The sequence below is a fragment of the Vipera berus genome (genome assembly GCF_964194415.1).
Source record: "Vipera berus genome assembly, chromosome: 5".
Taxonomy (NCBI): domain Eukaryota; kingdom Metazoa; phylum Chordata; class Lepidosauria; order Squamata; family Viperidae; genus Vipera; species Vipera berus.
This window is the reverse complement of record NC_138207.1, coordinates 65,494,569-65,521,166: the sequence shown is the minus strand read 5'-3', so window position 1 is coordinate 65,521,166 and position 26,598 is coordinate 65,494,569. Positions and strand designations below refer to the sequence as shown.

The window sequence follows — 26,598 nt, the reverse complement described above, 5'->3', positions numbered from 1 at the left end:
CTCACATTTTAGCACATTTTGTATATTATCTACCTTGGTGAATTCTCCACATTAATATTAGTGAAGTTGTATCAGGATAAAATATATTAATGACCACAATAGCATCAACATAAGAAAACAAGAAACAGATGTAAATCTTATTGAAATGAAGACTCAAAATTTTTTTCTAACTGTCTATCATAGAAAGCCCATATTCATTTCAGTCTAGTTGGTATCTTTGTGGTGTAATCATTAAATGGTATTTGCTTTAAATAAAATATTGTTAAATGATAGCAGGATGACTTTTTAGCTCTAAAAATGTACTCTTTTTCTTTTTTATATAAATATTAGGGACTATATACAATAAATTAAAAATATATAATTTCAAACTTAAGATTAGATATAATGAATCACAACTTTACATGCATTTAGGCAAAATATGGGAAAGATTCAGCCAAAATTAAGGTGATCTATTAATATATTTTTGCTTTTACATGGGCTCAGAGTGATCAGTGGACTGTTATCCAAGCCGCTGATCAGACCTACCTCAGTTTAATTTCAGAATTAGTGCTTTCAAACGTTTAGCTGGATACGAAGTTCCATTAATTTCAATGGGAAATATTTAAGCATATGCTTATTAAACCTACTGAAATCAGTGAGTCTTAAATATGCCTAACATAGGCTGAATTGTGCCTGTATTCACAACAGTATGTACAACAGTATGTGCCCCATTTTGTACATGGGGATCAATTATTTAAAATTAAAACTAACAAAAACACAAAGCTATGACCTAGATAGGGTTGTTACACATGCAGACACAGATTTTGCACATCATTTCTTCAGCTGAATGAGTAGTCCAACATGCAACTATATTCTGCGTATACAACTTTCCTGCTTATCAACCAGCTGGGGTGAACACGTTAAGTCCTTTCAAATCTACGAAAATCTCACAAATCAGCTCTTTCCTTTTGTCACCAAACAGCTGACTAGAAGTTTATTTTATTGTATGAAAAGAGTATGTGCATACTCCTTTGGATCAAGGTAGAAGCTTATTTGAGTCATACATATACCTGAAGAGACATTCAAAGCAAAACATAGATAATCATATGTACATTTAGATTTTTTTTAAAAAAATGGAAATAAATTAACATGATTTACAAATCTTTGTACAGATGATTAAATTAAAAAATGGCAAGCATTTTCACTTGAAATTGGCATAATCAGAAAATATGTCAATGAAATCTTGTACCACTTTGTAGCAGAATTCATACTGTTCCTGCAGGTGCAAAAAAAGAGACATTGTTACATTTGAACTCTGTTGAATTGTATTTAACTTCAAAACTTAACTGTAGAATCATAATAAAATATCATACAGATAAAATGTTTTTCACTTTTTGTTACACGTTGCAGCACAATTATCTATCAAGTGACATTGCCTAGACTACTATACTGTATGTAAAGCAATGAACAAAACAATTATTTTCTTTGAAGAACTATTTGAATAAGAAATGAATCCTGGTACTTTTATATGTTTTCATTAATATGAATGTATTTTCAGTTTATTGACCTATATTTGAACCTATTAATACAAATTCACTATTCTAGAAAAAGTTTTCATAGAACAAACAAAAGACCAGTTCTAATTTTTGCTGATTAGATTTTTTATTTATTTTAATTCCATTTATATCCCACCCTTCTCCGAACACTCAGGGCGGCTTACAAGCTTAGCAGTAGCCTTCATTCTATGTATATGCCTGCTTATTAGGGCTTTCACACACACCCCAAGCAGCATTATTACTAAGTCAGCTTAATTGCCCCCAACAATCTGGGTCCTCATTTTACCTACCTCGGAAGGATGGAAGGCTGAGTCAACCTTGAGCCTGGTGGGATGCGAACCTGCACTAATTGCAGGCAGCTGGTGTTACTTAAGGAGGCATTAGCCCACTGCTCCACCACTGCTCTTTTTTTTCTATGCTCTTATTCATAACTGGTTTTCAGCTCTGTTTAGAGCAGGTATGTCAAACTCATTATGTCATGTGATGTCGCGGGATGTATCATGACTTTTTCCCCGTTGATGGCAGTGGGGTGGGTGCGGTTTTGGCATGATGCATCTGGCCCGTGGGCCGGTAGTTTGACATGCCTGGTTTAGAGCATGCCAACAAAACAAGGGGACCTGAAATTGTATCCTCACATACTATAACTGGGTACTTTTACCATTGGGGAGGAATTTTGAAAATAAATTTATACAGGTACTCCTTAACATACAACAATTGGGAATTTCTGTTGCTAAACGATATGGTCCTAATGTATGACAGCATTGCTTAGCAATCCCTGCAGTTACACTTGCCATCATCAAAGCAATTCTGTCGTATGAGTGTGGACAGAGCTTCTGTTTTGCTCCCAAAATATTAGTGCTATCTGCTACTATTAGTGCTATATTATCAATTGCGGTGAAGCAACATACCAGTGTTTGCACCATATGTGGTCTTTGTAGTCGTAAGCTCTTCACAGCTTGAAATACATCTAAGAGCCCCTCAGCTTTGACTCGCTCCAAAATATTGCTGAGTGCTATGAATGTACCTGTTCTTCCAGCTCCAGCACTACAAAGACAAAGATAAATACCATAGGCAGAGAAAATATACATGTAGAATTGAGTCTCTGCTAATGTAAATAGGCTTACTAGCCTCTATAGTTCTTTATTTATTTATTTATTTTTATTTTATTACATTTATATACCGCCCTTTCCCTGAGGACTCAGGGCGGTTTACAGGGAGTTAAAAACCAGCAATACAAAAGTTAAAACCCATTTAAAAAAGATTAAACTAACCCTGTGCAATTAAAACCCCGATTAAAATAAATTACTCCTCAGCCTGGGCCCGAGAGCTCGAAGAGCCAGGTCTTCAGGCCCCGGCGGAATGACCGGAGGTCGGGGGCAGTCCTCAGCTCCACTGGCAGCTGGTTCCAGAGGGCAGGTGCCCCCACTGAGAAGGCCCTATGCCTGGGTGTCACCCGCCGGCAATCTCTTACCGGTGGGACCCTGAGCAGACACTCCCTGTGGGAGCGCACTGGGCGAAGGGCATTTGATGCCGGCAGCAGGTGTTCCCTCAAATACCCCGGACCCAGGCCATGTAGGGCTTTATAGGTAATAACCAGCACCTTGAATCTTTGCTTCTTCAGGAGTACCAGATATGGTGTTCATTTTGCAAATTTGCTCATTCATATATAGCTTTTATAAAATCTTCACGTTACCATAAAAATATGTTTTTTTAAAAAATTAACCTTTAAAACTGTTCAGACAGTGAATGCTGATTTTGAAGTTACTTCCTTACATAGAAAGTTTCCTCTGGAATAGATTTATCCACCCACCAAGATCCAGAGGAAGTTTCCACTTGCAAAATGGGAAGGGATAGTTATTTCAGTGTTGATTGAGAGGATTCTTCAACTTTGTAGAACTATATAGGATTAGGCATTGGGATCTTTCACAAAAGTTTGGGGGAAAAAACAAACCCCAACTTTCCCACACGTCTTGAATTGTGTCTCAATTTAGCTTGTGTAAACTGCTATGATGGAATGTTTAGTAGATCCTAGGAAGATGGAGAAGGAACGAAGACTCTCACAAATAGAAATCCTTCATCCAGGGGAAAGGTAAGCATGAGAAAGAGGCTCAGAATAACTCCACCTTATTTACATTAGATATAACTGAACTGGAGAATTGCTTTGGCAAGCTTTCAAGATTCTGTTACATTACAGTACTTTGTTATCAATAAAGAATTTTTCCATTCTCTGTTTCAATATTGGTAATTTATGAGCCTAAAGCAAGGCATGGATTATAATTGTAGTGAACAAGATTAAATGAAACACATCTTCAGGAATCTGAACAATTTATCCAGTAGAAGCAAAGGGATATTAAACATTTGTCAACAAAGTCAATTTTCAAATTCATCTGGAGTAAGGTATCCATCGGAGAATCCATTATAGAAACATATGTTGAGACAACTTTGGAACTGTGGAGTGCTACACCACTACACCATGTGCATTCCATGCTGTGATAGCATGATATATATACAATGGTAGCTCTTTTTCTACAATTCACTCCTTTCATTTCTGACTAGCAATAGCAGCTTGTGGGGTCAGCTATCCATGCTCTAGTAACCTCTAGATCAGGCATGTCAAACTGCCGGCCTATTGGCCGGATGCATCACACCAAAACCGTGCCCACCCCACTACCTGGCAATGGGGAAAAAGTCACGATATGTCATGCAACATCATGTGATGATGTTGCATGACTAATTGCAGGCAGCTGGTGTTACTTAAGGAGGCATTAGCCCACTGCTCCACCAAGGCTCCTTCAGATTATCTGAAGCATCATCAGTTTGTATATACACTTGCATTATGCTCATCCTCATCACTGGCCAATTCACCTGCTTCCCTATCCTGCGGCTGTAAATAAAGTAAGTGGCAGCCTTCTGATTGTGAAGAAAGCTTTCTGATTGTGAAATTTCTTTCATGTACCTACTGCCTTTGCTTCAGAGTGAAAGTCCTTGAGAGCTTTCAAACTTAAAGCTGCAAAAGAATGGGGGGGGATGTAAGAAAGTGTTTACCTGCAGTGTACTGTAATGGGATGGTTTCCCGTCTGCTGTTGCTGTTTCTGAACAGCTGCAATGAGGTCAATCATACCTTTCCCTTCAGTCGGAATGCCTATCTCAGGCCATCCATGAAAATGAAACTGTCGAATAACTCTGCCTTGCTTCTCCTAGTTATTCAGAAGTGAGAAAGCCACCAGTTTAAGACAATTTAAGTAATGGAAAGAAATACTTTTAAATACCAAAGCCTCACCCACTTTTCTGGGAGTAATTCCATCAGACATAGCAGGACTTACCGTACTTCTAAATAGACTCATAAAAGCTTTCAGAATCTATTACATATTGCAACCTTTCTATAAGCAGTGCCAAAAACTATGTAGTTTGTATCAACTACTATGTTTTTACCTTAACTGTCCAATGTAATATTAGAAAATAGATTTAAAAATACCATATATATGTATATAGTCTACATGATATATACATACACACATAATATGTGCTTGTAGTGTTTCTATCTCCATATTGTGATTCAGCGTCAGCCTGTGGTTTCGGCAGCTAAATCAGACAATTCGGAGGAGGAGGAGGAGGAGGGGTTTGGAGAGCCTTTGGTTGCAGATGCATCGCAGAGCTCTCAGCCAGGCCCCTCCTGTCTTGTTCCTCCTCAGACCCAGCTGTGTGAGCCTGAAAGATTAGACGAAGACGATCCACAGCTGGCTTTGTTCAAGGATGCTCGAAGCAGGAGGCAGACAAGCAGAAGTGAACAAGGAAAAGTAGTGAGGCACCTCGGGAGGAGGCAAAGAGAAGCCACACCCTGAGACTGTTGTTTAAAAGGGGAATGTGTGGGAGGTGCTGGTTGCTGAAGGCAACCGTTTGAAGAGCTTCTGATATAGTCTCGGTCTGTATTTGTTTTACTCTGTTTTGAACTGTTTCGTTTAGTTTTTGCAAATAAATTTGGTTGGCTTAATTCCAGCCTATTGAATATAACAAAGGGGTTGTCCCTAACATTTCTGCAGGGCCGGTTGTAGGCTGGAACAGAACACTCCAGTAATCTGAACACTAAACTGATGAAGAGAAGTTCCTCATTAATTTAAGAACTGACTAAAACTGTAATGTAAATATGAAACAGATGTCTCTCACTCTTCAGGCTAAGGAAACAATAATCCAAATCTGTTGATTTTAAAATTCAGAATTTAAATCTTGGTGCTGCTACACCATGCATACAACATGTATATATGCATGTGTGTATATGTATGTGCATGTTTTACAGATAGATATAGAGACAGAAATATAGAGAGATATCAGAGATGACCTGGATTTTTGAGGTCTGCAGTAGACTGATCTTCTGTATATATCTTCTTTTTTGTGTGCAAAATAAAGGCCATGTGAAACTTCTGTTGTTAGCCAATTATAGAACGATGGGATTAAATTTCTGGGCAGTCAAAATTTGCCTGTTCCGATATGTTTGTTAAAGTGAAATATTGATAACTATTATAGACAAATCTGCTAAATGGAAGTAAAATGTATTTAAGACAACCTGAAATTGCTATAGCTGCAGTGACTTTAAGAAGTAGAGAAATTATGAAGAATACCTGGTTGTGCGTAATCAAAAAGTCCCTTATGCTTATAGTATCAACAATCAAGTCATTCTTAATATCAATGGTAATCTCGCCATAAGAAACAGAACCTTCTGATGGCCAATACTGAAAACATTTTTCCTGTAAAATTTAGAAACAGACAAAAACAATGTTGCTTTCATATTTCTTGTTGATATCTAAGCTATGTCAATCATTCCTGGGATTTACAAATTAATTCCATTTTCCCCACCCCTTTATATTGCACCATAATATGTACCATCTAATCCATCTGCATTAGAGTAATGAAAAGAATCACACCCAACTGGTTCTGATATCCCAATTAAGTTAACACAAAATATACAGAATTCTTACTATAAGGAAATTGCAAGTGTTAAACATCACTAACCTCTGAGCATAGAACTACACTTAATTCCCACTGAAATTCTTGGCATTTGATTATAACTTCCTCTGAATTATGATGACTTTTTTGGACTTTGGCTATTACACACGGTATGACAATTAGATTTCTATATTTTCTGAAAACATGTGATTGTAAAGTAATGCAAGCTTTTGCAAATCATCTGTCTGTCTGTGATAGACAAGTTTTTGCCTCAGCAATTCAAGAGTAGCCAGTTTTGCTCCTTCATAGGAGATTTCATGATTTATTGAACAGTTAAAATCTTGGTCAACAGCAGTCAACAGCAAATGCATCAATTCTACTTGCACAGCCTCAGAACTGCAAAACATTTATGCTAGGCCTGTTGAGGCACCACATTTTACAGAAAAGTGTTAATGATATATAATGTACAAATGAATTTCCCATACTCTTGTTCTGCTTTTTAAAATGTTAACAAAATATTTACAAGATACTGTACAAAATGGTCATACTTGCTCCCTTTCCAAAACTTCTGTAAGCATAACAATGGTGTGGCATTTCCACTCCCACACCATTCGCCAGAAGTCTTCCACAGTATGAGGAAGAGGTCCTTGAGTTGCAATGAAGTAGTCCTTTTGGCGATAGCCCTGGATACAAAGAAATATTTCATCCTTTGACAATTTCTGTTACCTAGATTCTCCCCTGTTTGGAAGTAATTTTATATTAAATAGATCTATCAGAGCCTTGGTGGAGCAGTGGGCTAATGCCTCCTTAAGTAACACCAGCTGCCTGCAATTAGTGCAGGTTCGAGTCCCACCAGGCTCAAGGTTGGCTCAGCCTTCCATCCTTCCAAGGTAGGTAAAATGAGGACCCAGATTGTTGGGGGCAATAAGCTGACTTTGTAAAAATGCCGCTTGGGCCCCCCCGAAAGCCCTAATAAGCAGGTATATACATAGAATGAAGGCTATTGCTAAGCACATTGTGCTTTAGATTGTAAGCCGCCCTGAGTCTTCGGAGAAGGGCGGGATATAAATGGGATTAAAATTAAAAATTAAAAAAAATCAGAATAGATGTTTTCTTTAAAGTTCTAAAGGTCCTTCCAGTCCCACTCCCATTCACTCTGATCCACAAATCAAAGAAATTAGTTAAACAAATTTAGCCCAAATCTTCACTGAGGCTTACAATGACTGAAAAGAAGACCTGTTGGAGGGTAACACCACAGAAGGCAAGGGTTTGTTAAATTAATAAATAATGAGCCTCTTTCATCTGAAAGGAGAATGTGAGAGGAATACACATCACTAAACAACATATGACTTCTAACAATAGCCTGTTGAGCTAGCCACAATGGCCAAATTTAAACAATATGGTTGGAAGCCACAGTTTACAAAACACAATGGTTGGTCTCACAAAAGTCAAAATCAAACAACTGATATTATGTTTCCTGCCAATGTGTGCAGCTCTTCTTCTACAGTTGACCTTTGAGAAGGAGATCAGAATCACAAAGCAGATGGGACCAGGATAGTAAATGATTCTTCTCACATATATTTACATGTATTTAAAATATCAAATTCATTAAATATAGTTAATATGATCATTTCTCAGTCATGTGTTTAACAGTCTTTTGTCATTTGTCCTATTAACAATACCATTACACAGCAATTTTTGGTGATCTCTGGGCTTCAGTCAAAGCATTCTGGACATCACAGAATGAACTTTAGAGTTTGCAAGTTTGACATAACGCACCATATGTGTTTAATATTATGTAATGAACATTCATTTGTCATTGAAATGCCAAGAAAAAACACATTCTTCACCAAAATAAATAGACAGAGAAAAGTTTGAAAGAAAGTTATCTATTTCTATTTTCAATTAAATAAAACAAATCCTGCCATAGTAAAAAGTAAATCAAACTTGGTTCTAAGAAAAAGCAAAGATGTTTGCTTCTTTATGTTGATATTTTAAATACAAGGTCTTTTTTATTGTTATTGTGAGGCTCTGATTCCTTTTCTTTAAATTCACAGGTTATTAACATACAGTAATGCTGAAGGTCATGTAACACTGCCCTTTTCTAGATGAATTTTAAACAACTATTCTGGAAAATATGTTAATATCTCTTGCAGTATGTGCATTTTCTGTACAGAAAAGTACTTACATCTATGAAGGAAGCATTGATATAATCTGTGTACTCCTGACCTCGTTTCATTGAAAGAATCACTCTGTTAAAGTCATCTAAGGCACAAAAAAGTTACATTAGATTTTGTAAAATTCTAAATATTTTATAGTCAACAATAGCATATAAATTATGGTCAGCAGGCTTTTACCAAATTAAAGTTTAGTTATATTTCAGTCTGCAGTGCCACCTGCTGTTGCTTGTAAAATATTACAATATTCTTTTAGGTAAGTTTTTGTCAATTAAATTATACAATTTGTTTGAAAATGCAATTTAATTTCTTACAAGGGATTATTTGGATAACTCTGGCTTTCTTCATATTTGCTGGCAGATTACCAGTTCTCATGTTTTCTTTCATTATTCGAACATTTGTTAATTTCTAAAACAAAAGTAAAAATTAGATAATGACTACAAATGTAAATATGAAAACTCAGTATGAAAAGAACAATAACAAATTCAATCAAAATGTCTTACTCATATTTTCTTCCGAAAAATTCTGCTTGATAAACCAATATATCATTTCATTTGCACGGGAACTTTGTTACATACTTCCACATAAGGAAATTTTAAAACTCAAAACATCTACCATATAATGTCTACTTAGTGTTCATTGTTCTACAAGCGTTATAGGAAGTTAAGTGTAAGGAAGTTAAGAGCAAATTTGTTGTACTAGTTAAAGTACTTTGGGGAGGAGGGAGAGAAAGAAAAAGTATAAGAGTCTAGAAGTCTGTTTTATTGAAATACTGTTTGTTAGTAATTTTTCCTTCACCAATACAAGTGCATTTTTGGATGGGAATACTGAATATGAATATTTTTTTCATAATTTAACACTATAAATGTACTCATGTACTTCCAATCCATTTTTTCTTTTTCAAATATTTGCTTGCATGAGATTTTTTTAGTTTTTTCTTTATCATGCCACTTTCATCTTTATAGTGCTTAGTTTAAATAAAAAATTAAAAGCCAAGAAATAAAAAAAACCTTTAATTTTTCAATTTTACTTAACTTTTGATACTTTATGTATAAATAACATGACAGCTATAACTAAAACTATCAAATATCTTAGGAAAGAAAATTAAAGTATTAAAAAGAAGCACTGGAGTCAATTTACTTTATATCCATTTTTAAACTATTTAAGACTTACTTTAAACTCTTCTTCCAATCCTATCTTAACAAGATTTGGTGTGGAGCTATTTGATTGCTGCAGATGTTTTTCTAAGGAGGATACATCTAATTCTGTGTCACCATAGAGGTAGTATTCAAGTAAGGCTTGATATATGAAGGAATACTGCATCTGTAAAGAAACAGAACACTCTAAATCATGATCTTTGAAATACTTTTAGTTGAATAGTATTCAGCAACATTGTTTTAAAATTAAACATTTCACTTATTTTTACAATGTTTACAGCCTCCCCACGGTCCAAAAATCCTTTGGATTTGGGAATAATAAAATAAAGCTGAGAATAGGACAATCATATTTAGACATATTTACAATCATATTTAGACAGTAAAAATCAAAATATAATTCCAATTCCTTACTAGTGACATTCAATTAAACCATCCTGGAACAGCACTGCTTTCATTAATTTTCAGAATGCCTCTAGAATAGGGTTATTTGTAATTCAAGGGGGAAGGTGTTTCCACCAAATAGGGCTGCCCCCTAGAAGCCTGTCATCTGGCCTACAATGTATGACCCTCATGAGGAGGTGGGACCTGGAAAAGGGTTTCTCTAGTCTATAGGATTGAAATGGATGGGTAGATTCAATTTTCATATGGTGTTGTCTGATATATTCCGGTATTATGTTGCAAAAGGTTTAAAGGTGACAATTTGCACTTTGAACTGAGCCAGGAACCTATTGGAAACCAATGCAACAAGTATAGGATAGGTATATTATCACTGACAGGACTGAACTGTCAAGAGTATTTTTAATTGCCCTGAAGGTATGGGCTGTTTCTAGCCTACATATTTCCTGCACACCCACAATCCTAGTGCGCATTGGTGAAATGCACTGTCCAAATTGCTGTTTGAGTAGCTGAATTTTCTGCAAAAGTTACAAAAGAGGTTAGTTCAAACTTTTCAGAGGTCACTTGGTAGCCTGAAGTCTCAGATTCTACACCTGAGACTCAAACACCGAGAGTGATACCTACTTATTGCAATATAACATAAATGGTCTTGTAACAAAGACAAGATAAAAAAGGTGAGGTCAGGTGATATGGTAAAAGCTACAAAGATTTAACAAGGAAATGAATATAATCCCTCCCATCTCCCATCAGTCTTAGTCTTGCTACAAAAAATGAACTTACACAGAGGGCTTTTGTGGCAAATATTTTTAATGAGAAAAAGTGCTGTCCTTTAACTTTTTTAAAAAACAACAACACAAAACTCCTATTTGCTATGATCAGCTAGCTGCTGCTTTAGCAAATATTTTTTTTTAAAAAAAAGATAATTCTTCTAAACACCAGGATATCATCATGTCAGCAGTGAGAAAATGAGATATGTGACAATCTCACTGTGGATAAATACAACTGATTTAGGGAACAAAAACACCTGACACATTTGAGACTGAATACAATATCAAATTAAGTTGCTATGCAAATTCTTTCTGTTTCTCTTCATTTCCAAAGAAAGATTTTAACAGTGAGAAGAAGAAAATGTTCACCAATAAAAATTAACCTCAATTGATTAACATGCAAAAGATTCATATTGATGTAATGTAAAGGCTTCCTATAGTTACTGGAAATAATACCATGTTTCCCCAAAAATAAACCCACCCCAGAAAGTAAACCCCAGCTGATTTTTGAGGGGCGGGGCTAATATAAGCCCTCCCCCAAAAGTAAGCCCTATTTAAAAGCCTGCACGGATGGCCTGCCACCGATTCCGTCTGGTTTCACCATAGACACAAAGTAAGGTGGGGGGATCTGCCAGTGTCTCTGTGATGAGGCCAAGCTGATGGGGGAGGGGGGAATCTGACTCATGGTACCAGTATACTGGTTCCTTACTGCTGCCTGGCTTGTTCTGTGGCCTCATGGCACAGCGGCATTGGGCGTGACAGATGAGGCAGCAAATGGCTGGTTTTGGTGGGCCGCAGCTGTTTGTCACCTCACGCGTCCTGCCCAATGCTGCTGCCATGAGGCCTGGCGGATTCCCCCCCTCTGACCCATGTGCAGGTATACCGGTTCCTTACCACCGCCAGCTTGTTCTTTTGCCTCATGGCAGTGGCATTGGGTGTGAGGCAGCAAATGGCAAACAGCTCTCTAGTTTTGTTTGCCACTGGCCGTGGCCATTTCCCGCCTCACGCATTGCACCGAATGCCACTGCCATGAGGCTTGCGGATCCTCCCTGACCCACGCAAGGCCATAAACAGGCCACCCATGCCTACCGTATGTTAACCCTAACCTCCCCAACCTCCAACCCTAACGGGAAATGAGAAGCACTCAGAAAAAAAACGGAAAAACTTGGGTGGGAAAAATGGTTTTTCCCATTTGTTTCCAAAGCAGTTTGGAAACAAACGAGAAAAAACCTTTTTTTCACAAGTTTTCTGGGCTATTTCCAGGCCTTCCCATCTCTAATCCCCAATGCCTAACCCCAACTCTAACCCACAATCCACCCTGGGCACCCGCTTCACCACCCTCCCTCCCCGAGCCCCACCCCCACATGCTCTCAGCCTACTGGTACCAGGAAAAAGTAAGCTCTCCCAAAAGTAAATCCTAGTGCTTACTTCAGAGCCCAAAAGAAAGTAAGACTGGGTCTTACTTTTGGGGAAACATGGTATGTATATACTGTATGTATGAATGTATTACTTACATCAGTCTGAACCATCTGTGGACGCTGGCTGCGAATTCTTGACACAAACTCGAAAACGTCAACTTTTTGTTCAGCATGCATCATATCAATCATGGCATCTATTACTATGAATGTGCCTGTACGACCCACACCAGCACTTGGAAAAAAAAACAGTTGCAACTAAGCAGACCACAATGGAATAATGCATCTTACACTGCAACAATATATCTTATTTCCAAAACATTATTTCTTTGTCTTTATTATATTGCCAATAGCTGGACCAATTTCTGGGCCCATTTCAGTCAGGTTTCATACAAGGGTGTTGAGAAAGTACACAGTTGGGGGGTCCTCTGGATTCATGAGTCCTGCTCAAAGAGCAGGTGGCAGTTGTGGCTAGGAGGTTCTTTGCACAACTTCATTTTGCACCAGTTGCCCCGAGCATAGTCCCTAGTCATCTCTCAGGTAGATTACTGCAACATGCTCTACATGAGGCTACCCTTGAAGAGTACTCAGAAGCTGCAACTGGTGCAGAATGCAGTGAGGTGCACAGTCCTGGAAGCCCCTAGGAATACACATATAATACCACTACTGTGCGAGCTGCATTGGTTACCAGTTTACTTTTGGATCCAGTTCAAAGTGTTGTTATCTTTAAAGCCCTACATAGCATGGGTGAAGGGTAACTGAGGAGTGTCTTTCCACAATGGGACTAGCCTGCCCCACTCACACCAGTGGAAGAGCCTTGCTATGGATACCATCTGCTAAGGAATTCCAGCAGGCAGGTTCAAGAAGAGCCTTTTCTGCTGGAGCTCCATCCCTTTGGAACACTCTATCACCAGTGGTGAGAACTTCTCCCACCCTTTGACCTTCCAAAAGGGTATCAAACTTTGCCAGTTGGCCTGGGGTCCTGAAGGGAGCGCTTAATGCTGGAAGTGGCTGACAGGGTAAGAAGACTGCATTTCCATCCTGTCCATCTCTTGCTTCCAGTTTCAGTATAGTTTTACAATCATAATCATAATCTGTGTACAGATTAATGTTTTAATTATTTTTTTATTTATTTTATAACTTGTATGCCACTCAGAGTCACCTTGTAGGGGAGATGGGTGGCATAAAAAAAAAAGAATGAATGAATGAATAATTCCAGTTCTGTTGTTGATAACTTTTGGCATCCATTTTTGTGTTCCTTGAACTCAGCAGTTTTTGATATCACTTATCACAATACTCTTCTTAATTGGATGTGGTGAAAGCCCTTCATTTAAGTGGCTCCCAGGTGCAGTTCAAGGTTCAGGTCACTGCCTATAAACCCCATCATATTATATGGCCTCATTATCTGAGGGCCTGCATATTTCCAATAATTTCTGCCCTCCCCCCAGGTATGTTCAAGCAGAGTGCATGTGTTCCAGGTCCCTTCCATTAAACACTGCCAACCTGTAGCACCAACAAAGTGTGTCTTTCTGTCTCTGCCTCCTCCTCTCTCCAGAGAAACAAATGGTACCCATTCTCCTGAGGTTTTAAAAAGCCTCTAAAACCTGTTTCATTCCCAGGTTTGGGGTCAGTGTGTTCACTGATACATTTGTAAAGCCCATGTTATATTTGTGTGGATGATTGTTCTGGTTCTTTTAATCCAGGCTGCCTGTTAATGTGTAGGTAATCAGTTTATTTATTTATTTATTTACTGGATTTTGTGAGCTGGTAGTTTATTTACTTACTTACCTACTTACTGAATTTTGTAAGCTGACCGAAATCTAATTACGTATACAGACAATCCTGCTTAACCTCCCAAACTACCACAAGAGGGAGCACAATTATCATAGACTGCTATTTAAATTGTCATGGCAAATAATCTTCAGCCTTCCTTGAAAACAAAAAAGCATGGCATCCTGTGCTAGGCAGGGACCTTTCCTATGTATTACATCAGTTACTTGTTTTTGCTTATGATATCATTGTAACTTCCTCCCTCCCTCTAATTCCGCCACTGCTCATTTTTTTTAAATGAACAATTTAAAGTTTATTAATGACAAGTTTTTATTTTTGAATTTTGATACAGAAACTCAGCTTCCTTTCAACGTCCCCTCTATATATTACTTACCAGAAGACTGTGGAATACTTTACTAAAATTAGTATATAGGAGTCTATAATTTCCAAGTATTATTTTCCTATATTTTGATATTATATCTAAACTCACTGTCTTGGAGTTGTATTCAACTGCACCTCTTACAGTAGAACCACCAGATTTCTGTGAATGGAAAAATGGGGTAGTTCCTGTTTCTCTTTTACACACCTTCCAACATTTTTTCCATGGAGCATCCTTTGGATTAGTGTGGGCTGTTAATCCCACGCCCGGACACTGAGAAGGATAAACATTTTCCATTCCACATAAATACATACCTACAGTGAACCACTATTGGTCCAGCGTGTGCAGGATTCAATGACTTGACTTTCTTTAGGAATTTAAGCATTCCAATAGGTGTAAAAGGCACTCCAAAATCAGGCCAGCTGGTGAAATGAAGCTGAGTGACAAGTCTTGGAGCTTTACAGCCATCAGAAACCTGCTGAAGGTCCAGAAACAAAATATGGACACAATCAATTACATTTTAGATTGAAGTCAACCAATAGTTCAGCTACTTGTTACTTGACTTTTTTCTTCCTCTGCAGGATACACATTAAAGAGAAAAATTAAAGCAGATATAAAATTAATCATGCACCAAAAGCATTTGTAGATGAATTGTGTGCAATAAACAGATTTATTTTTTCCACACTGACATCCCAACTTGGAATATTCTCCAGGTTAAATTTCTCAGGCACCAATATTATACCCTGAGTTTAAAAATTGTCTGAAATTTTTACATTTTAATATACTGTCAGAACAATCATGATGCTGAATCAGACCAGTAGCCAAGCTAATACAGCTAAGTGCCCACAGTAGCAAATCAGATATCCACAGGAAACCATATGAGAGCTATAAATGTAGTATAGCAATAGCAAAAACATTTAGGCTTATAAGTATATAAGCCCCCACAGCACTTTGCAGCACTTCCTGGGCAGTTTACAATGTAAGCATTATTTGCATACTGCCCCCAACAATCTGGGTCCTCATTTTACTGACCTTGGAAGGATGGAAAGCTGAGTCAATCTTGAGCCCTGTCAGGATCAAACTACAGGCTGTGGGCAGAGTTTGCCTGCAATACTGCACTTTAACCACTGCACCACCAGGGCTCCCTGGTGTATATCACATTCAATAATATTTCTACGAATTTGTCTGATTAAAGCCAATAACCTTCCCACCATACAGTACCAGAATAGGTTTAAGTATCTGCCTGTAGTTTTGAATTTCTATCGCATCTGATTCTATTCCTCTCATTTTATTGTTTATACCATTCTGAAAAACATCATTATTGAAGAAGGCATCATTTATATTGTCATTTTTACAGGATTCCTTATGATGTTAATCAAATCTGAATTTTGTAGAAAGCGTTAACTCAGTACGGCCATCTATGATCAATTACATTTTTGAGGAATCATGAACTCCCAAAAGGAACTCCAAAGAAGGCGTTAACAGAACATCAGGATCAAATTATGCACAGAATTTCAAATAACGTCTCAGTAGGAATCTTAAAATAATATCAACAAAATATAAGTAAAAATTAAATAAACCTGAGTTTTTATCCTTCAACAAAAACATATAATTCTAAATATTCTTTATTCTAAAAACAGGGTGAACAATAGTTAATTATATTTTAAAGCAATAATAAGCGAAAGTGAAATACCGGCTGAATACAAAACTTTCGAATGGTATAATCTACAAGAACTATGCAGTCCTCCACAGAAACCCGAATGCTTCCATAGGTCCAGCATCCTTGATCAGGCCAATACTGGAAACATTTGTCCTATGTAAATATTAAAGCACAAACATACCACATCAGCGTTTTGTATGTTTCACCCAAACAAATGGGTTAAAAATATACAATTGTGTTGCAACTATATGGAAAAAGGAGAGGGCTACTTCTGAAATTGAAACCAAACACAACCATATAGCTCTAAATTATATTCAAAATAAGATCAGGGTAAGTTGTGACATATCATAGCACTAACATTTGTTGAGATGTAACTTTATCATCAACTATGTTTGATTATTGTACAGATCCATTTCTTCAACTAACGCTTAGAACAGACATGTCATCTTTCAAAAATATAGCCTACATACATCTTTTTTTCTCTCTCTCTTTATGTGCCAGGAGAGGTCATTCTTGAGCAAAAAAACAACAAAAAAACATGCTTAATTTATCACAAATCAGAATTCACTAGCTACTGCTACTTACTCTTATAGGTATATTGCAGGAAGCAAATTTCATATTGAGTTTAATCAATGTTATGCAAATAGTAGTAATGATGGTAGAAGGAAAGTTGGACCTTAAATGTACTACTAACATTCTTTGGCACTATGATATTGTAAATTTTGTCTATCAAGCAATGCCAGGAAATCAGGCAAAGAAAATATAGTCAAATAATTTCAGACAATTTCCTCATACAACGCATCAATTATTATTTTAAAAAAATGAATCATCAATCAATCATACATGCATATGCATATATATATATATATATATATATATATATATATATATATATATATATATATATATATATATATATATATATATATATATATATATATATATATATATATATATATATATATATATATATATATATATATATATATATATGTATATATATGTATATATGTAGATCTTTGGTCATTCTGATTGGGTGGGAGTGTGTTCACACCTAATCCCCCACCCAATCAGAGCACACCTCCACCCACAGAACACACCCCCTCTGGCAGTTTAAAAAAGAGGAACAGCCACGACCACATGCTTCTCCCAGAAGAAGGAAGCTGAAGCCACCAGCCTGAGGATGAAGGATGAGATTTCGTCGAAACATTGCTCTTATACCTTCAATTCTACGTGGGAAAAAACCCGAATGACCAAAGATCTACATACAAACACCCGCGAAAACCTCAGAAAACATATATATATATAAGTTTGAAATGCATATCAGTCTCCCTTTAATTCTTTGTTAGCAATCCAAAAAAATTACACAAATATGAGCTGTCACTGTTGTGACTACTGCCTGTGGATGGCCTTGGGTTAGGCCTATATATATATATATTGTTTGAAGGGGAAAAGATTAATAAGAGAGACAGAGATGATGTGAGCAATGTGAAAAAAAATATGTAAGGTCAAGTATTAAAATTACTGCAGTGCTGTACTGTATCAGAGAGACTGACATTTTACTGGCAAGATGATAGAGGAAGTGGTTATGTTACTAATAGTTTTGTGGGCTATTGGACTGCTCCAAACCTATTGGAGGGAAATAAACTTTGAAATGTCTTACCTCTTTTCTCTCTTTCACATTTGTTAACATGACAATAGTTGCAGACTTCTGTTCCCATATCATCCTCCAAAAATCATTTACTGTGTCCTGTTTAGGTCCTAGATATAGAAAATAACTACTAAATTAACAGCTATACAAAGTACAGAAAAGTGTTTCTCATCTTATCTATTGAGAAGAATATCAAATTCTATAAGAAATGCTCAAAAGGGTTTACAACATTCAGAAAGCCCAAGGAAAAGAAACAAATTAAAAAATGCATATTAAAATTGAAATAAACAGGCCAACTGAGATTTGGATTTCATAATAAAAATGTTTCACTGTCTCCAGCAAATAAACTATCCCTCGTATTAGCAAATCTGAAAGAGAAACTCTATATTATTTTTGTTATTTTAAAATACATTCCTCCTGAAGCTTCAGGCTGAGGTATAAAGTGATAAAAAATGGTGCATTGACCCTGAATCCAAAGTTTATTCTTGCTATGAGGTGAATATATGACAAGTAAATTTTAATTGTAAAGACATATTCCCCCTAATCCTTCATTCCTTAGAAATATAAATTTTAATTGGCTCAAGCAAACCAATTCCTGCTTATGTTCCTCTGCACTCTTCTTTCATTTTAACAGAAAAATGCATAGACTATCATAATTGAACAGTTACTTCCCTATTCTCTCTCAAAAAATAAAATGAAATGGAAACAGTAGAATCAAAGTGATTTTGACATCTACTGTAAATATCTTTATATAATCCTCAACAATTCATGGACCACATCAATCCCTTGAGCACATATTTTTAAATTGGAAAATTGGATTAAATACACAGGCACACACAGGCACATACACAAACACACGGATGGTGTACAAAAAGTGAGGCCCCACAGACAATTTATTATATAAATTACACATTAAATATTCAAATATGTTGCCATTTTCCTATTTAACTAGGACCTTCCCCCCCAAAAAAGTCTACCTCTTCGTTGTTTTCCTGCAAACTATAACTTTGCTAAACGTGGTGATGAAATTATATTTGCCATATTAATATTTAACACTAATTCAAACTTCTGAATTTTACTTTCTAATGATTCCTATTAAGTCTGATAGTGGTTAAGGAACCAGGCTAGAAACTGAGAGACTGGGGTTTAGTTTTATTTTCAACATGAAGCCAGAAAACTGCAGGAACTTGTCTCACAGTCACCTGTGAGTCAGCAATGACTTGGAAGTACATACACATACACATACCGTATTTTCCGGCGTATAAGACAACTGGGCGTATAAGACGACCCCCAACTTTTGAGAAGATTTTCATGGGTTAAAAAGTCGTCTTATACGCCGGAAAATACGGTACACACAAACTGATCTGTACTAACTCTTCCTTGGTTCTGTATATATCTAATTCTTACACCAATGTCATATAGAGTGACATCAAGGCAGATTGCATACTTCTCCCTTTTCCTTTCATACTATGCACCACTTTTTCTCCAGATCAGTTCTCAGTAACTTCTTATTCAATCTAAAGATTCTTCAGAAAAACACTTCCTTGTTATGGTACACTCATTAACCTTAGACTAAATAAAACCAATATTAGGTAAAGGTAAAGGTTCCCCCGCACATGCGTGCTAGTCGTTTCCGACTCTAGGGGCCGGTGCTCATCTCCGTTTCAAAGCCGAAGAGCCAGCGCTTGTCCGAGGACGTCTCCGTGGTCATGTGGCCGGCATGACTAGACGCCAAAGGCGCACGGAACGCTGTTACCTTCCCACCGGAGTGGTCCCTATTTTTCTACTTGCATTTTTAGGTGCTTTCGAACTGCTAGGTTGGCAGAAGCTGGGACAAGTAACAGGCGCTCACTCTGCTACGCAGCACTCGGGATTCGACCCGCCAAACTGCCGACCTTCTGATCGACAAGCTCAGCGTCCTAACCCACTGAGCCACCGCGTCCCTTACAAAGTCCTTAAATCTTACTTTAGACTAAATGTAAAAGGAAACTAAATATTCCTGAAATTGTTTTGTGTATGCAAAAGTACAAAATAAAAACTTTTTTAAAAAAATTGTCGAACAATAGAAACCAAAAGATACCTTGAGCAGCTATAAATTTATTCTTTTCCTTGTAGCCCTTTGAGAAAATAAAAAAAAATATATGTTATTTTTACAAGAATATATATTAAAGATGCATTTAAAAACAGTCTGTAGTTATTCTGGGAAAATAAGTAATTGTATAAGAAAAGGATTTCACTTACATCTATATATGAAGCATTAATATAGTCTGAACACTGAAATCCATCTATCTGCATTAAAGTTACTCTGGAATGATCATCTGTAAAATGAACACTCAGTTAGAACTGTTTATTTCCAACATGGAAGGAATGTGAATAAAGCTCTAAATGTGTCACTTCTTTCTGGGGAAAAAACGATAAACTAAAAAAAGTTGATAAAACAATGCATGATGATTTTTAAAAATATTATAGCTTCTATACTGAATGATACCATGCACTCATCTTACTAAAATAATGATTTTTAAAGCATCAGTTTAGCAAAGTACCATGAATACAAATGCAAAATCTTAGAAAGTAGGAAAGAATGATTAATAGCAACATAAGTTATCATGAATTAAAATCCCATGTTGTGTTAATTTCATTGGCTACCTATTCAATGGTGGCATTAATTTTACCTCTGCAAAGGGACATAGACCAAATAATTTAGGGACAACCTCTTTACAAATAAAGCTATGACACTCTTTGTTCTGATAATGATTCCTAGATTAGGAACATAATCAAGTTCTGATATCCGCACACAACACTCCCCTGTTGTTGTTGCTGTTGTTGTTCTAGAAATAATTAGTAAACGTCAGAATTAGTAACTGATCTCATGAATGTATCTAATCCCTTTTACAATTATTTAAGGACTCTTTCTCATACCATGAACGACGTGCTATTTCATGTCTTTAAAACAGAAGGAAAATATACGACGTGAAAAGCTGCTGTTCCCATTGCATTCCTTTTGATGCTCTATTGAAATAAAGCCAACAACATTGGTACTCTCAAAGGTTGGTGGTGGGGATTCTAAGCTTGTAACTCTGGGTGAGGAGAGAAGCTGGCATGAGGATGGAAGTGGGAGCTCAATGTTAGGGAATCTACAACCTTCAGACTCAGTTACCCATCTGAGATACCTAGGCTGAATCGCTGCACCAGCTGATGCCAACCTTCCCTACTCCCTGGCCCCTGGCCATTCTAACTGGGCACGGCTTCCAGTGTGGGTCAAAAACGACATCTTATCAATTTGGTCATTATTGAATCTGCTTTGGAAGCTCAAGAACAGAAGAAATATTATTGTTTAATACTTCTAGTAGAACCTTATCCCCACCTCAGATAGTAACATCTGGCAAGACCCTCCCATAAGGGAGACAAATAAAGATAAAGCAGCTTTTTTTTAATTCTGCCCCAATTAATATAATCAATCACATTTAAATTAATATAAATTTGTTCACTTCTTCCATTGGATGAGTTCCAGACTACCTTACAAATACTTACTTATTAATTTTATTTTTTAAATTTATTTTATTTATTTTGATTGCATTTATATCCCGCCCTTCTCCGAAGACTCAGGGTGGCTTACAAGCTTAGCAGTAGCCTTCATTCTATGTATATGCCTGCTTATTAGGGCTTTTTCACACACTCCCCAAGCGGCATTATTACAAAGTCAGCTTAATTGCCCCCAACAATCTGGGTCCTCATTTTACCTACCTCAGAAGGATGGAAGGCTGAGTCAACCTTGAGCCTGGTGGGATGCGAACCTGCACTAATTGCAGGCAGCTGGTGTTACTTAAGGAGGCATTAGCCCACTGCTCCACCAAGGCTCTTGAACTATATTTTGGATGCTAGCACTGGAATCTAATCCTCAGTTTATATTTTCCTATAGGAGTATTAATTTTGTGGAAGGTTTTCCATCAGATCACTGTTCCTATGAGTGGGGAAAAAAGGCTGCAGACAAGACTTGTTCTTTTTAACAGCCAAGGCAGAAATGGCCACAGAGGCACACCATTTTATGGCTGGGTGGGAGGAATGTTCCTGCAGTAGGCTATATGAAGACCTGTAAGTCACCAGCCTACAGGAGGTTTGTCTACAGCACACAGACTGCTGTTTACATAGGAAGTTTTTATAGAGATGGTGCTCCTACCAGAAGTCTGGGGAAGAGGAAATGGAGAGTGGTATGTCCCTCTTTCCCTTAGGTACATAAAATTCACTATTTCAGGTTCATAATGAAATGTATCCAAATATTTAGTGTGCTACATCAGCTAATCTTAAACATTCTTTTTAATATTTTGCCTCATACTTGGCATGAAACACTTGTGTACGCTGGCGTGACCCTCTCTATCTTTAGCTAAACCATCTGGTATAAACAAGACATTTCTTGCAAAGGTATGGCTTTGTTTTGGCACTGCTCACTGAAATCTGTCAAGAATAAAATAATCCTTGTGCCCTTGTCAAGGTCAGGTAGACATGTTGATATGATATACCTAGCATCCCTGCATTTGGTATAAATGCCTGGACATGTACACACATGATTATTTGTTTTCTATGATCTATATAAACCAATCAGAAGCTCCTCTAGAATAGAACCTCAGTGCAGACCTACCCTGAGAGGTGACGTATATTTTTCAGTTTGAAGAAGGGATCTTAGATGCTAATATAACAGTCTTTGAAAGTTGAATTCTATTTTTCCCCCATTGTTTATCATACTGCCTTGGAATAAAACCTTGATTAGCCATTTTGGGCGTGCTTATTGGTCTGAAAGTACTCATAGCCAAAGCAGAATAGCTTTAATACATTTTCCAAAGGAAAACACTCCTTTGTTTCCTGATTGCCTTTATCTTATTTCAGCCTGGCCCCCAATTAGTAAGCTGTCTCAGGGTTGAGTCTGTGACTGATTGATTCCTTCCTTCCTTCCTTCCTTCCTTCCTTCCTTCCTTCCTTCCTTCCTTCCTTCCTTCCTTCCTTCCTTCCTCCCTCCCTCCCTCCCTCCCTCCCTTTTATAAAAATGTCCTATTCGCAGCTTGTGTAACTTTGGATGAAGTCCATTATTAAAATTAAAAAATAAATAAAAACAAAAATAAGTAAACTATAAAATAAAGCCAATGCAACAAAACACAAGCACAGCTGAGGCTGAGCATAACAAATACCGTATTTTCCGGCGTATAAGACGACTCGGCATATAAGACGACCCCCAACTTTTGAGAAGATTTTCAAGATTTTTCGTCTTATACACCGGAAAATACTTACATGCCAGTTGCCAAGTGTCCGACACAAGCCCGATTCAGCCCCGTCTGATGCAGATGGTGCAAAGCCTCCCTTTTGAAGCCCAAAGGGGCTTTTCCTTCCACCCACCCATTTGAGAGCACATTTGCAGACGGAGCAGCCTTGCGTCTGGAGCCAAGCCCTGCCCAGGAGGCAGTCAGCCAGGTGGGCTCGGAAGACGCGCTGGAGAGCTGGGCTTGGAACGGCCATGCCGAGGCCGGCTGGCGAGGGCCGCTGCATGGTCTGCGGGCGAGAGGGGCGCCAGGCCCGCCAGAAGTCCCCGGAAGTTCCTGGAACGGGCTGGCAGGCACGCTCTTCCCCGGCCCGCCAGAAGTCCCCGGAAGTTCCTGGAACGGCCTGGCGGCGGGCGGGCGCTCCATCCCCGACCTGCCGGGGAGCGTCTCCCAAAGCGCAGCGTCTGGCAGCCGGGAGTCCGTTGGCCTGGTCACTGGCGAGCTGGCCCGCGGCTGGGGCCGGGGCCCAGGAACCGGTAGCTGAGTGCGGGTGGGGGTGGGGGGAAGGAAAGCCGGGCGCAGGCTTCTGCGGCTGGTTGCGAGGCCGGATGCGGGCGTCTGCCGGATCACCGGTGAGCGGTCTCGAGGCCCCGCTGAATGTCGGGCCTGCCGGGCCCGACATGCCGCCCCCTCTACCCAGGGTCCTCCTGCAGGGGTAGAAGACAACTGCCAGGAGAGATAGCGGGTAGCAAGGCACGCTCTGCTTATGCTCAGATGCCGCTTGGGTGAGGGAGAGGGGCTTCCTGCCACTCCCGGGGTCTGGTGTTTGCAAGGGGGAGGGGAAGGGGCTTAGAGGCTCTTGGGGGTGGGAAGGGAGAGTCACGTTGGAGGGGGGACTGGACTAAGGAGGCTTGAAGTTGCTTTGCACGAACGGGGACGCTCGATTGATTTATGTACTATTTTCCGGCATATAAGACGACTGGGCATATAAGACGACCCCCCAACTTTTGAGAAGATTTTCATGGGTTAAAAAGTCATCTTATACGCCGGAAAATACGGTACTTTCACAACAAAATAGGGTTATCTATCATCTTGGTTGAACACAAGGAGAAGGGCATTAATAGTTAACACCCTATTTTCATGGAAGAAAATTCCATAGTTTATCAGTTTATTTACTGATTTATTCATGCATACAGGTAGTTCTTTGACTTGTGACCATTAATTCAGCAACTGATCAAAGTTACAACTGTGCTGAAAAGCTAAACTTAAATAAAACCTATGCTGTTCCAGCACCCCCAAGGTAACATCAAAATTTGGGTGCTTGGCAGTCTACCTGCACTAATGACCACAGGTGTGCTCCAACTCCCCCCATTCACTTATCTCCCTCCACCCCCACCCTTTGGCTGCCCTACACTCACTCTTGCAAGCAGCACCACGATTACACAATTATATAGCTCTGGGTTATTTGCCATATCCCAGGAAGCCACAGCTGTCCTAGCTCATATTCACTGGCGTTTTTTTCCGTCCTCTCACTCTTGATGAGCTGTGCTGAGCCTGGCAACTGTGGTCTAGCTTTTTGGAAAAGAGGCATTTTGGCTTGCTACTATTCAGGGACTGCTTTTGATTTTTTATCCCCTGCAGACAAAACCCAGCCCACCCCAGCAGCCAGCCAGGCATGCCTTGTAAGCAGCTAGAACAAAAAACTGTTTAAGAAGAGCTGGTGGGGGCGGGGGGGGGGTTTGAAGCTTTCCAGCTAAACAGTTCTGGGGCTATTTGCTAACCTGGAAATGTGGGGTGGAGGGCAGGAAAAGGGCAGAGATGGGAGGGGGAGATAGGAAGGTGTGGGAAGTTGGAAGCAGCCCACTACATTCCTGAAGCTTGGGACAGGAAGAGACCAAGCCTGGGATGGCTTGGAATGGGGTAGGTACTTAGCTAATGATTGATAAAGTTCACTTAATTGCTGAGATTGTGGTTGTTAAGTAAAGTAGTTGTGTGACATGTTGCTTTTCAGTCACAATGACTTATGGTGGCAATCCTGTCCCAACTATAGTCAAACGTCCAGGACTACTTGTGTATGAATGCATATATATACAGTAGTATAGAGGCCACCTGATTCCCAACAACCCTGGGCAGCTCGTAAGAAAAACAAGCAGCCAAAAATAAATCATAAAGAACATGAAGACAAAAAAAATCTTTTTGAAAACCATCTAACCATTATCCAGTCCCAAAGCCTGAGAGAACAACTAAGCATTTAATAATTTTCCTGCATGACCACAGGATGGAACCATCCAGATCTCTGAACTGTAGAAAGCAGCAACCCCACAGCACAGATTTCACATGGTTTCTGGGTCCCAGTAGACAAGGCCCAAGGATGGGATCCAAAGCATATTGAATGTGCCTGATATCACTGGATGAACAAAAACTACTGGAAATAGGCAGTGCCACAGACAACAATCAGGCCCAGCCCGTGAAGGACTTTATAGCTGATAACCAGGACCTTGAATTGTAGTTGGAAGTCAATCAGTAACCAGTAAAGCTCATGAAACAGTTGGGTCACATGGGCATATCGAGGCATGCCTGTTATTGCCCATGCCACTGAATTCTAAATGAACTGTAGCTTCTGAGTAATTTTCAAGGGAAAGCCCCCTATAGCGTGTTATAGTAATCGAATTGTGAAATCATTAAGGCATGAGTGACTATCTGAAGGACCTCCTAGTCCAGGAAAGGGTACAAGTGGCACACTAGCTATATCTGTGGAAGGATCCACTTAGCTGCAGCTTCTGTTTGCTCTTCAAGCAGGAGCTGTAAATTCAAGGTGACCCTAAGATTACATAGCAGTTCTGATGAACACGTGCAGTCAAAACCAAAGATGGAAGATCCCCAGGCCCAGGGGGCCCAAAATCTTAGGACAGGATTTAACCTAAGTTAAAAGTTCCTTTTCCATCCAGTTCTGCACAACCTCAACATACTGGGACAGAGGTTTGACAGCATCAACTTGCTTGTCCTGAAATTTAGATGCATTTTGGGGTATATGTACTGCACTGATGATACTTGACTCTGACCTGACCTCACCCAGCATTTCTATATATATGTAAACAAAAGAGTGACATTTGAGATCCTGTGGACTAACTGAACTAACCATACACATAAAAGAGAGAAGCATAGCAAAACGGTGTCCCCACTCAAGCTTTGCAGCCAGTCTAAAAGGATACCATGATCACCTGTATCAAAAACCACTGAGAAATCAACGAACAGAAGGATGAATCCACTACCCCATCTAATCTTGCCACACATCATCAACAAGCATGACCAAAGCTGTCTCTGTTGTGTAAGCTGCCTGAAATGAGCCCAGACAATCTGTCTTCTCCTGGATCCTCTGGAGCTGAAGCCCCACTACCAAGTACATCTTGGTTCTCCAAGGAGTTGCAAGAGATGAAGAGCCAGAAGAGATGCCTGGAGCACTAAGGGTGGAAGATTAAGAGCTGGAGACTGGGGAGAAAC

General features: G+C 38.7%; 1 protein-coding gene across 1 annotated transcript in view; it reads right to left on the bottom strand.

Moving 5' to 3' along the window:
- Window positions 1-726: 726 nt before the first annotated feature.
- The window catches only part of PTPRE (protein tyrosine phosphatase receptor type E), a 139,303-nt gene continuing 113,431 nt past the window's right edge, over window positions 727-26,598 (bottom strand). Inside the window, exons 8-21 of the mRNA XM_081330118.1 lie at window positions 20,090-20,166; window positions 19,929-19,965; window positions 17,861-17,958; window positions 16,231-16,350; window positions 14,852-15,015; window positions 12,488-12,623; window positions 9,827-9,976; window positions 8,968-9,061; window positions 8,665-8,741; window positions 7,025-7,159; window positions 6,152-6,277; window positions 4,581-4,732; window positions 2,444-2,579; window positions 727-1,255 (exon numbers count right to left, since the gene is read on the bottom strand). Coding sequence (XP_081186244.1) covers window positions 1,181-1,255; window positions 2,444-2,579; window positions 4,581-4,732; window positions 6,152-6,277; window positions 7,025-7,159; window positions 8,665-8,741; window positions 8,968-9,061; window positions 9,827-9,976; window positions 12,488-12,623; window positions 14,852-15,015; window positions 16,231-16,350; window positions 17,861-17,958; window positions 19,929-19,965; window positions 20,090-20,166 — 1,577 coding nt within the window. The 3' untranslated portion in view covers window positions 727-1,180. The remainder of the gene's footprint in view (window positions 1,256-2,443; window positions 2,580-4,580; window positions 4,733-6,151; window positions 6,278-7,024; window positions 7,160-8,664; window positions 8,742-8,967; window positions 9,062-9,826; window positions 9,977-12,487; window positions 12,624-14,851; window positions 15,016-16,230; window positions 16,351-17,860; window positions 17,959-19,928; window positions 19,966-20,089; window positions 20,167-26,598) is intronic.